This window comes from Mytilus trossulus, chromosome 3 (genome assembly GCF_036588685.1).
Source record: "Mytilus trossulus isolate FHL-02 chromosome 3, PNRI_Mtr1.1.1.hap1, whole genome shotgun sequence".
Taxonomy (NCBI): Eukaryota; Metazoa; Mollusca; class Bivalvia; order Mytilida; family Mytilidae; genus Mytilus; species Mytilus trossulus.
The window spans coordinates 6,605,022-6,618,147 of record NC_086375.1 but is presented as its reverse complement, the minus strand read 5'-3'; the positions used below and the strand labels follow the sequence as shown (position 1 = coordinate 6,618,147).

Below are 13,126 nucleotides of genomic sequence, written 5' to 3'. Positions count from 1 at the left end.
GTCAGCTATGAAAGGCCCCGATTTCTCCAAACGTAACAAATATATTGTCAATCAAGAAATCAAGCATCTTGATAATAGCAGTTTTGGAAAATGTGTTCTTTAAATCAGAGTGTTTTTTTTCACAAAGTAGGATGTGTCTCTCCCTAGGACAAAGTACTTGTAACTACGTTGGCCGTGCAGTTTAATATTTTTAAACTACGCGACAAATCAAAACAAAGCGGAACCAACTCTTTCAATTTTATCTATTAGTTTGGAATGGGGTATTCTTATGTAAAGTATAGAAAAATGAAATGTTTTAATACTATTGCAAGATGAAAGAGTCTAAGATTGTATATAATCTAAAACTAGACTATACAAATCCTTGTCTAAAAGATCTGTTTATTTTTCAGCCTTTACATCAGATACACGCCATCTCTAGAATATGTAGTTTCACTGACAACAATTTTGACTGGCTTTAATTGTTGCTAAATTGGTACCTCCAATATAACATCATCTCCCTGACCTAATAGGTATTACATCCTCAATCACGGCTAAACATTTACCATTTCAGGGCCTGTTAAAGCTTGCTCAGTATAGGATATGGGTTTTTCTAATTATTGTAGGCAGTACGGTAGCCTATAGGATCATATAGCTGTTAATTTCTATATCATTTGGTCTCTGGTGGAAACGGTTGTCTCTATGACAAAATATCATATTTTTCTTATTTTGTGTAATCTATTTTTTCAAATGGAATATTATTTTTTCAGTCTTTTATGCGATTACATTGTACCTGGGAACAGTATGATTATAAATCTTTCCTGATTGTACACAGTTAGGGGAATTCTCCTTTTGGGAATATTCCGGAATTTTAAGTTAACCGGACTCGACAATGATGTTAGTATTTTTAACTGGTTCCCGTTTTGTAGTCTGTTTCTTTCTAAATATTTTCTGATCGAAAAACAGAAAGAAGAAAAATGACAGAAAGTGTAAACGGATCCAGTCCTGTGGTAAATTCCATTCATAACAAACATTAATCGGAGCCCTTACGATAAAACATTGAGAAGTTTTTATTCTTGAACAAAGGCATTCGAAAAATCATGATATTTTTGGGGCAGATTCAACTTTGTTTTGTTCCAAATCCAAAAAAAAAAATTAAAAAAAATTGCTTGTTTTTGTGTTCAAGGCACCCACGGATTGAATACTCAGTCACAGGCTGCTTGTTAGGCACTTGTTTGTATCCATACGAAGACCCACTATCAAGTAAACAGTAATACACGTAGGACCTTCCTAATACAAACCAAAGGAGTTTGAAATCCTATCAATAAGAGTATTATGTTTATTAGATAGGCGCTATATAAAAGCTATGTAATAATAATAATAATAATAAGGGGGTAAAAAATTATATACCAAAGTCGACTATCACAGTAGAGCTTCTTTTGAAGAGAGAAGCGACAGGAATGCAACGCATTTTCCTATTTTTTTAAAAGGACGTTTTGGGTCAGAATAAACGCTATCTGTCAACTACAAAACATATTTTTACTTCAATTTACCTTTTAAACTTCTTTGCAGGTCTCTTATTATTCATTTACAGCTTATTTAGTCGCTTCTCTCGTCGAAAGAAGCTCTACTGTGATAGTCGACTTTGGTATATTTTTACCCCCTTATTGATAGGATTTCAAACTCCTGTGTACAAACAAGTGCCTGTATTTGACTACTTTAAGAAAAAAATTATTACAGTGCGATACCATACACATAAATGTGTTGATGATGTGCTATAAAAATCAGTAATTTTTTTAGATCTATGCCTTTCCCTATCGCACCTTCCCCTTATTGCCTCTTTCTTGTCTCAAATCTGTCCTTTTCCACAATTTGTGCACTGTCTTGTACATGGATGTTGACATGAGGCCAACCTTAAAAATATGTTTGTTTGCAGTTTTCCTATTGACCTTCAGACTGAAGGGTTGGTAGGTAGGAAAAATATTTTATTTTATCAGCCAAAATACAGTTTAAAGCAGTTACACTAAACCAAGTTTTGTGTGAAGAAAAATTAATATTTATAAAACAACAAACACTGGACATGCTGAAAACCAACGTCAAATGAACAGGCATCCAATTTATGAGGCCAACCTTAAAAATATGTTTGTTTGCAGTTTTCCGATTGACCTTCAGACTGAAGGGTTGGTAGGTAGGAAAAATATTTTATTTTATCAGCCAAAATACAGTTTAAAGCAGTTACACTAAACCAAGTTTTGTGTGAAGAAAAATTAATATTTATAAAACAACAAACACTGGACATGCTGAAAACCAACGTCAAATGAACAGGCATCCAATTTATGACATAAAATATGGTATAATTATTAAATACTGGAACACTTTTAAACAAGGAATGTCATTATGACTAGAACTGTTTTAAAGAAATATATTCAGACATATCTGTTTCTTGACTAGAATGTTTTCATCAGAAAAATGTATATATTATAGATTTATAAGACAATTATTAAAGAGTGTATTTTTAATATAAAAAAAATAACCATTGAATCTTCCTCAATTGAAAAAAAAGGCAACTCGAAAAAAAGTATTAAGACATCCGACTGTTGTCATATTTCTAACAATATTTAATTATATGTGATAAGGTTATATTTTTGCCAGGCTTTAATGAAAACCAAAGAAATCTAAAGTTTGGGGTGAAATCCATAGCACCCCATTAAAAGTAAATGGTCTGTACTGAAATGTTTTTAATGCATAAAAAAAAAAATTGGCAGCATAGCTCCTAAGGACATGTTTTAATTGAATTCACACAGGCCACACAGTTTGGGTATATTTAATATTGTAAGAAAGAGAATAATTGCAATGAGTGGGGCAGCCCCCCTTATCCTAAAGGAGCATACTCATTGCTATCTAAGATAGATTTAATATAGAGAGAGTATATTTATTTTTCAAGCTAAACATTCATTTTCTCTACATCTTTGTGTAGTTAGGGTTGCTTCTTATTGATTTGGCATGATCTATATCCATTAACAAATTACATTTCAAATGAGCCCTTCCTCAGTACAGGCGTGTTTACAGATATCCATGAAAATTTAAGTCACGGAGGAGTGGTTTCATCTTTGTCATTTTCACAACAATTTGTAGAAAATATGCCATACTTCAAGCTGCTGTCAAATTATTTAACCACTTAAATTGGTTCCATAAAGTCAGGCTCCACAGATTCTGATCCCGATTTGTTTGAGACAGAATGGTTATCGTGTCAGTTATGAATATCCGCTGCATCATTGTCAATGATATCATCACACATCATTACATGTACAAAATGTACCTGAATCTGTATAAACAGTTTACTTATACACTTTTTTGTTTGTTATTTGTCTTAAAATTGACACGAGACGACAGCATAAAGTACTCCTCCGTGACTTCATGGATACCTGTAAACAATTTCCATGTGCTTTATCTTTAAATGATCATGAACGCTTGACGGGAAGCTAAGAAAAACCGAATTTGAAATGCGTAATTGACCCAGACTTTAAATCATTTCCGGAAAGGACCCAAAGTTCCGGATCGCGTCAATAGAGGTATTAAAAAAAAATTCTTCAAATTTAAAGCAATAAAATTTTCACAGTCGGGAGGATTTTCAAGGGTCGGTCGGTAAACTGCAAACAAACAATATTTTAATTTAAGCCTAAGAAAGAATGAATTGAGGAAATATTTATATGTATGTCACCAGAGACTTTAATATGACTTTATTTTGAATTAAATCAACATCCACTAACATGTCAAAGCCAGGAGTGTTTGCTCAAAAATTGAATGCATGTTAAACTTCATGATGTGCCCAATGTAGGGTAAAAATGTATAAGGCCAAAGGGTTAGAAACCAAAGAAAGGTTTAAAGTAGAGGGAAAGATGAATACATGGGAAACCGAAAAAAAGCTTCTACCTTGTTATATTTCAGTTATTGTTTATTTTTATTATCCAGTCTTGATTTGATTATATTTAAATCCCAGAAAGAAATAGTTTAAGACTTCATGTATAAACAGTAACTCAGAAATAGAATAATTAAGTTTATCTCATTTAAACACGATGCTCATTTTTTTTTATAAAAAGAAGTCAGGTCATTAAAGATTGCATATTTTGGCGTTAATATTGATTCACTTATAGGGTCTTTGCATCGGAACTAAACCCATTATTCAAAAACTAGTTGTTGGCATGACACTGATTATGTTCTTCTCATATATGTTATGATGGTATAATACTAAACCCCTAACAGGAAGGATTGTGCCTGATGTTCATACATGTATGATGAAATCATAATCTTTCAGTCAGTTTAATTGAAGTCTGGAGCTGGCATGTCAGTTAACTGCTAGTAGTCTGTTGTTATTTATGTATTATTGTCATTTTCTTCATTTTCTTTGGTTACATCTTCTGATATCAGACTCGGACTTCTCTTGAACTGAATTTTAATGTGCGTATTGTTATGCGTTTACTTTTCAACATTGGCTAGAGGTATAGGGGGAGGGTTGAGATCTCACAAACATGTTTAACCCTGCCGCATTTTTGCGCCTGTTCCAAGTCAGGAGCCTCTGGCCTTTGTTAGTCTTGTATTATTTTAATTTTAGTTTCTTGTGTACAATTTGGAAATTAGTATGGCGTTCATTATCACTGAACTAGTATATATTTGTTTAGGGGCCAGCTGAAGGACGCCTCCGGGTGCGGGAATTTCTCACAACATTGATGACCTGTTGGTGACCTTCCTCTGATGTTTTTTTCTATGGTCGGGTTGTTGTCTCTGACGCATTCCCCATTTCCATTCTCAATTTTATTGCATGTCACAAAGTATAATAGATGTGTTATTACTGTCTTCTTTGTTTTTATTAGTTAAATATTGTGTCAATTTGCTGATCTTAACGATTTGTAAAAAGAAAATTTCTTCAAACATTTTTTCAGAGGATTAATATTCAACAGCATTGTGAATTGCTAAAAAATAAAAATTTTAAGTTCATTACCGGTAGACCACATTCATTCTGTGTCAGAAACCTATGCTGTGTCACCTATTTAATCATAATCCAAATTCAGAGCTGTATCCAGCTTGAATGTTGTGTCCATACTTGCCCCAACTGTTCAGGGTTTGACCTCTGCGGTCATATAAAGCTGCAGGGTGCTGAGCATCTGGTTACAGTTTGTTATAGTCTTGTGTTGTTACTGCATTCCTAGTTTCAGGAAGAAGTGAGTCTTATATCTGGAACCTTCTTTACTTGCCTGTCTGACAGGCCTTGTCTTGCATTGGGTCACATCATTTTAATGAAAGTCTACTAAAAAAGGACACAGATTTGACTCTTACATGCAATGTACATGTATGTATATAAACACATAAATCTACACATATGTACAATGTATTAATAATAAAACGTTGTCTTTTATCAGTGGTTCCACAAACTTTAAACATAAACATAAGATTGCTCTAGTAAAAATGAATGAAATTGTCTGTAACAACACACAGTCACTTGTCCTTGTAAAAAAAAGTCATCTGTGTAGAAGCACAAAATTTTGTGAAGTGTTGTAATAAATTGTTGACACTAAATTAAGAACTGTTTTAAATTTTTGTTCAATATTCTGATTTTAGTGTACAGAATTTACTGATATTTCACTGCAAGAAGGACAGAAGAAAAAGAAGAAAGTGCCAAGAAGAATATTACACTTTAGTGATGGTATATTAGAAGAATATTCGACAGATGAAGAAGATGAAAATCCTCCACAACCAGTGGTTGATACTGTAGGTTTAACATTAAAAGCCTCTACTTATAGATTATATTTGAGATGACCAATGATAATCTTTTTATCGCTATTTTACCTATGACTACGTTGTCAATTTCAATGTCAATTTCGTTAGCAACGCCACAAGGCCTCCTTAGTTTCTAGCGATAATTTTTCCATCTCAAGTGAGAAGCATGATATGAAAATTATCACAAAAAAGGATCAAAGGAAAAATGCACAAAATAGCGATATTTTTTTTTATCTTAATGATTGCTTGGGTCTTCCCTACCAATATACTGATTTACAAGCTGGCATTTTTTTGTGGTAACACATATACATAACTTCCTTTGAAGATCATGCATTTTTGTTTAATTCTGGATTAGAGTTTGACATGTTATCTCTTTAATACATGTACAATTGATTTTTTCGTATAAATGCAAAATCACATATAATTAAACAAATATATGATTTGAATAGATTGTATTGTAAATGTCTACTGCCTGTTTGAGAGGCAAATTGAAGTGTTAGAGTTACACCCCTTTGTTCACTATTTTTTATTTCTTTATAATTTTATCACAAAATCCATTCCTGAAAAGTATTAGTAATCTCTTTGTGAATTACTTCAAATCAACTACAACATATATGATGATTATTTATACAAATTAATAAAAGGTTCTGCATAGTAGTTCCAATTCATACCAGTAGACAAGGTTAATTTTTTTCAACCATGAATAACATGTTCTTCATACTTGTGCAACATGTTATAATAACGACTGATATCTATTTATTTAATTTACAGAAATCATTAACATGGGTGCCATGGGTATGGTACCATGTTGTTACTGTATCAAAGAAAGCTCTATCAGGTATTAACATTTACATGGTTTTTAAAAAAATATTTTTCACAGTTGTGTCCCCTTGAACTGAAATCATTATGAGCTACTATTCAGCAAAATAGTTGTGTCAGTGACAATATCTTTTTAAATTGATTTTTTTAAAGTGAGAAAAATGAAATAAAAAAATTAGTGGTATACTTAGAATTTCTATCTGGATTTTGAGTTGGAAAATGCTAGATAGTTTTAATATTGGTTGCTGTCTGTGTGATTTTGACTTATACCAAATGCAAATTTACCTTTATTTTTGATGATAATTTCATGTTTGAAAAAATTGTAAGTGTGCATTTGAAAATCTGTTTTACATCTTCTCCCTTTTAGGACTTATTTTGAAACAGTGATTTTCATTCAAATAAGGGATCACCTTCTAATCCTTACTTTAAATGTTAAAAAAATATGTATTTCCATATTGCATACTAGTTTTATTTTATTTACTTGAAGTGGCTGACACATGTGGAGAACATCTTGCCTGGTTCTTTGGTATTACAACACCTAAATATCAATATGCAATAGATGAATACTATAGACTGAAAGAAGAGGTAAGTGAAGAGGGATAACTATTACTGTATTTTTATTAGCTCACCTGGCCCGAAAGGCCAAGTGAGCTTTTCCCATCACTTTGCGTCCGTCGCCGTCCGTCGTCCGTCGTCGTTGTTAACTTTTACAAAAATCTTCTCTTCTGAAACTACTGGGCCAAATCAAACCAAACTTGGCCACACTCATCATTGGGGTATCTAGTTTAAAAAATGTGTGGCATGACCCGGTCAACCAACCAAGATGGCTGCCACAGCTAAAAATAGAACATAGGGGTAAAATGCAGTTTTTGGCTTATAACTCAAAAACCAAAGCATTTAGAGCAAATCTGACATGGGGTAAATATGTTTATCAGGTCAAGATCTATCTGCCCTGAAATTTTCAGATGAATCAGTCAATAGGTTGTTGGGTTGCTGCCCCTGAATTGGTAATTTTGATGAAATTTTGCTGTTTTTGGTTATTATCTTGAATAGTATTATAGATAGAGATAAACTGTAAACAGCAATAATGTTCAGCAAAGTAAGATCTACAAATAAGTCAACATGACCAAAATGGTCAGTTGACCCGTTTAGGAGTTATTGCCCTTTATAGTAAATTTTTAACCATTTTTCGTAAATTAAAGTAATCTTTTACAAAAATCTTCTCCTCTGAAACTACTGAGCCAAATTAATCCAAACTTGGCCACAATCATCTTTGGGGTATCTAGTTTAAAAAATGTGTGGCGTGACCTGGTCAACCAACCAAGATGGCCGCCACGGCTAAAAATAGAACATAGGGGTAAAATGCAGTTTTTGGCTTATAACTCAAAAACCAAAACATTTTGAGGAAATCTGACATGGGATAAAAATGTTTATCTGGTCAAGATCTATCTGCCCTAAAATTTTCAGATGAATCGGTCAATCGGTTAATGGGTTGCTGCTCCTGAATTGGTAATTTTAAGGAAATTTTGCTGTTTTTGGTTTTTATCTTGAATATTATTATAGATAGAGATAAACTGTAAACAGCAATAATGTTCAACAAAGTAAGATCTACAAATAAGTCAACATGACCGAAATGGTCAGTTGACCCGTTTAGGAGTTATTGCCCTTTATAGTCAATTTTTAACCATTTTTTCGTAAATCTTAATTATCTTTACAAAAATCATCTCCTCTGAAACTACTGGGCCAAATTAATCCAAACGTGGCAACAATCATCTTTAGGGTATTTAGTTTAAAAAATGTGTGGCGTGACCTGGTCAACCAACCAAGATGGCCGCCAGGGCTAAAAATAGAACATAGGGGTAAAATGCAGTTTTTGGCTTTTAACTCAAAAACCAAAGCATTTAGAGCAATCTGACTTGGGGTGAAATTGCTTATCAGATCAATATCTATCTGCCCTGTAATTGTCAGATGAATCTGACAACCTGTTGTTGGGTTGCTGCCCGTGAATTGGAAATTTTAAGGAAATTTTGCTGTTTTTGGTTATTATCTTGAATATTATTATAGATAAAGATAAACTGTAAACAGCAATAATGTTCAGCAAAGTAGGATCTATAAATAAGTCAACATGACCGAAATGGTCGATTGACCCCCTAAGGAGTTATTGTCCTTTATAGTCAATTTTTAATTAACATTTCCACTGATACTTCTGGGCCAAGTTCATTATAGATAGAGATAATTGTAAGCAGCAAGACTGTTTAGTAAAGTAAGATTTAAAAACACATCACCATCAACAAAACACAATTTTGTCATGAATTCATCTGCTTCCTTTGTTTAATATTCACATATACAAAGGTGAGCGACACAGGCTCTTTAGAGCCTCTAGTTTTATTTCATATGGTTAGATTTTGTTTTTTGGATTAACCCCTACAGTGGCAGATCCAGAAATTTTCATAAGAGGGACCAACCAACTGACCTAAGAGGGGGCCCACTCCAGTTATGCTTCAGTGATTCCCTATATAAGCAACCAATTTTTTTCCCAAAATTGGGGGGGGGGGGGGGGGGGGGGGGTGCTGGGCCTCCCTAAATCGTCATCTGCCATACCAAATAGAATACCAGTCGTAATAATTAAGAACGTCATGATTGATTGATTGTCGATTGCTTAACATCCAGTGGCAAATATTTCATACATGTTCAGGACAAGAACAAGTTAAAAAAAAAATAGGTAGGTTTTGTAATATAAGAAGCCATCCGGAATGATGGTGGGGAAATTTGGACTGCCACAGAAATATGAGGGAATATTGGATAGGGTCATAAATATTATGAACATCCAAAAAAATAGTCTAAGTTGTATATAATCTGCAACCCTTTTACCAGCTGCATATTTTGGAATAAGTTAGGACTATACATGACCAAAAACAGAAAAATATTAATGAAAGCTGTTGACATATTTATAGTAAGCAGATATTAGTGTAATAAATGTGTTGAAAGACTCTTTATAGAATAATGTACTTTTAAAGTGCTTAAAAAGTATCATAAAAGGTGATTTAACATAAGTTATTTTCACAGGAGGAAAGAGAAAAGAAGCAAGATGAAAAAAGAAGACAAAGAATGGAGGAAGAAAAATTATCTCATGTAGAAGTTGACACCAAGATACATTCAAGTGAACAATCTATTACTGAGACAAGTGATATCAAAGTAGAAGTTTTAAAAACAGACAATCCATCGGACGATCAGAAAGAAGAGAAATACTGATTGTTGATTTGTTATTTTACATATATGCATACTGAACATAGCCACTTGTCTCTCTAAAAAAAAAGACCAATTTGTCATTATATTTTTTATATTTTTTTTAATTTTAAAACTTATTTACAGTGGATTGGGAAACAAGTTTTGCAACTAAGAGGATTTCCTTTCCACTTTGCCGGTAAGAGTGCTGCCTTGTAATGTTATATTTAAATTTCACAGTTGTCTTTTTCAATTAAACATGTTATGTCATAATGCAATCTCTGGTAAATTATCTATGATTTATGACATAACAAGTTTCAATGGGATAAAAGACCTACTCTAAAACAAAAAAATGAAAGTTTGCGACCAAGTGACATTTTCAAAATTGTGTGTTGAGTTTCTTTTTGAAAATTTGGATATTTAAGTAACTTATTTTTCAGAGACACGTGTCTGTGACCTTCATATACAGATCTGGTGTAAAACATAGTTATATTTTTAACAGCATTGTCATTTTATTTTTTACTTTTTCAAAAAAGTGTTGTTTGTTTATTGGAACATTTGCTGAAATGTTTGACACAAAGATTGCAATTAAAGCTATGATAGTTTTTGTTATGACAAGACTTGGTTTATATCTAACATATCAGTCAAGCTAAGGACATAAGCAAGAGTCTAGCATTTGTTTGGTTTGGAAATGTGGACCAACAAATTGTGTGTGTGTGTGTTTTTTTTTTTTTTTAATTTGATAAACCAATGACGCAGCTACTTGTAAGAGCACTTTCATTTGTTGGTGTACATTTTCATAGTTTCTGGGAAAATGTTTTTAATCAACAAATAAACCTTTACATTAAAAATCATGTTTCAAAACACTGTTTTGTCAAATAATGGCTAAACTGATGATAGAGAACAATAGGAAATATACTCTTCTTATGTCAAGATTGTGCCAAGATATTTTGGAAAAGATGGAGAACCTTTTGAAAGTTACAGATCTATGGAAGACATGTTTCAAAGCCCTGTGTTTCAATCTTTGACAAACAATGCATTTGATCCTCCCCCCATGTTCATATCCTGGTTTCATTGTTTTAATTTCTTTCTGACTTAGACCTCTATATAAAATGTACACACATGCATCTTCAGTAGTTGGTCATGGTATTGGAAATTGATTTTATGTACCGGTAATGAGACTATTTCAAGATAATTATCTCTAATTGTATACATTCTGTATAATGTACCATAATATGTGTAAGTGGGATCTTTATTATCAAACTTTCTACCATAATTCACCAGATTTATCATTATTTGTATATTTATAAAATGTCATAGTAAAAGTCTATTGCAAGTTATTTGATTCATAAAGCAATTGATTTTTTGCAACATATTCCATGTCATGCATTTATCATTGATAACAGTTATTGGATTTGACTGTACTTTACTATTTTTCATGAATCTTAAATGTTATCACCTCCTCCCCAGCCCATTCAAACTTTAGTGAACATATATGAAAGAAATGATTAGGTTTGAACATAATTTGCCAATAAATGTATTCTTATTTGATTCAGTCAAATATGACTTTTGGGGCCAAAAAAAACATGAACAGAACAAATTCTAAGAATTATGGCTTATATTGGGATATTGATCTAAAGCCAATTAATTTACAGTATCTTTTTTTTGTTTTGAGTAATACATGTAATCGTGTCATGTCTAGTAGAGTTGATGGATTACTGCATTGACCTCCGTCCTGTCTTATTTAAATCTGTTTGTCAGTGTTGAAATACATTATGATCACTCAGCATCTGTTTTAATGAATAATTATATATTTGGTCTGGAATATTGTTCTGTGTAAATTATAATTTAATCATATTTGAAGGGCATATCCCCCCCCTGTATTTAAATGCATTTCAATCATTTTCTCATACTCATACCTAATGGTTTCTGAGATAATTCTTGAAGAGTAACAACTGGCATTTCAGAGAGCAATACTGCTGTTTGTTTTAATATGGTCATTTTGTTCCCTTGGTTAAATTCATTATGAAATTCGGACCATTTTCTCTGACAATATTCCATTATAGACATTTCAAAAGAAGTTGAAAATTAGATGCATTCTATTTGAATATACTTTTACTAGCCATTTCAAAAAGGGGGGTTCCCAACCCAGGACAAAAGGGGGGGGGGGGGGGTGTGGCAGGGGTTGTGGGTTGTTCCAACTATATGTCCCCATCCAAATGCATTGATCAGCCAAAAAAAAGGTGGGCTTTAAATCCCCCCCCCCCCCCAACCACCAATGTATCTCAATTGAAAGATGGTAGATCCTAATCTATGTTGATCAAGTGGTTATAAATCATTATACTGATAGCATCTCAAAGAACTCCATGTATTTTTTTCTATTGAATTGTTTAAGCATGTTTTAACTTATAAATGGTTGAATAATATTATTTATGTTTCTATAAAATTATTTATTATTTTCATCCCTTTTTGAAATAAAAAGACTGTTTTTGAAAATGAATTTTGTCATTTAATTCCAGAATATGTTATTTTTAGCTCACCTGGCATAGCCAGGTGAGCTTATGCCATCACTTGGCGTCCGTCGTCGTCGTAAACTATTTCAAGAATCTTCTCCTCTGAAACTACTAGGCCAAATACTTCCAAACTTTAACTGAATGTTCCTTGGGGTATCTAGTTTATAAATTGTATCCGAAGTTTTGATCCATCAACAAACATGGTCGCCATGGCTAAAAATAGAACAATGGGGTCAAATGCAGTTTTTGGCTTATATCTCAAAAACGAAAGCATTTAGAGCAAATTTGACATGGGGTAAAAATATTCATTAGGTCAAGATCTATCAGCCCTGAAATTTTCAGATGAATCTAACAATCCATTGTTTGGTTGCTGCCACTTAATTGGTAATTTAAAGGAAATTTTGCAGTTTTGGTTTATTATCTTGAATATTATTGAAGATAAAGATAAACTGTAAACAGCAAAAATGTTCAGCAAAGTAAGATCTACAAAAAAGTTAACATGACCAATATTGTCAATTGACCGCTTAAGGAGTTGTTGCCCTTTAAAGACAAATTTGCTTTATTTGTTCATCAAACTTGCTTAAATTAAAAAATCTTCTCCTCTGAAACAACTGGGCTAAATACTCTCAAACTTTTAATGAATGTTCGTTGGGGTATCTACTTTCTAAATTGTATCCGAAGTTTTGATCCATCAACAAACATGGTCGCCATGGTGTAAAATAGAACATAGGGGTCAAATGCAGTTTTTGGCTTATATCTCAAAAACGAAAGCATTTAGAGCAAATTTGACAGGGGTTAAAATATTCATTAGGTCAAGA

The 13,126-nt window shown here is 32.7% G+C and overlaps 1 protein-coding gene across 1 annotated transcript; it reads left to right on the top strand.

The window, feature by feature from the left end:
• Positions 1-887: 887 nt before the first annotated feature.
• Positions 888-9,901, top strand: LOC134710060 (protein FAM177A1-like). The gene is made up of 5 exons (XM_063570225.1): positions 888-986; positions 5,593-5,742; positions 6,523-6,589; positions 7,058-7,155; positions 9,637-9,901. The coding sequence occupies exons 1-5, from the start codon at positions 954-956 to the stop codon at positions 9,820-9,822; spliced, it is 534 nt and encodes a 177-aa protein (XP_063426295.1). The 5' UTR covers positions 888-953; the 3' UTR covers positions 9,823-9,901.
• Positions 9,902-13,126: the final 3,225 nt, after the last annotated feature.

What these genes read in the sequence shown, in the direction of transcription:
- LOC134710060 (XM_063570225.1), top strand. Translation starts at nt 954, where the DNA reads ATGACAGAAAGTGTAAACGGATCCAGTCCTGTG. An exon ending in TAAACGGATCCAGTCCTGTG is followed by an intron (nt 987 to 5,592) that starts GTAAATTCCATT and finishes TTCTGATTTTAG; the next exon opens with TGTACAGAATTTACTGATAT. An exon ending in ATCAAAGAAAGCTCTATCAG is followed by an intron (nt 6,590 to 7,057) that starts GTATTAACATTT and finishes ATTTACTTGAAG; the next exon opens with TGGCTGACACATGTGGAGAA.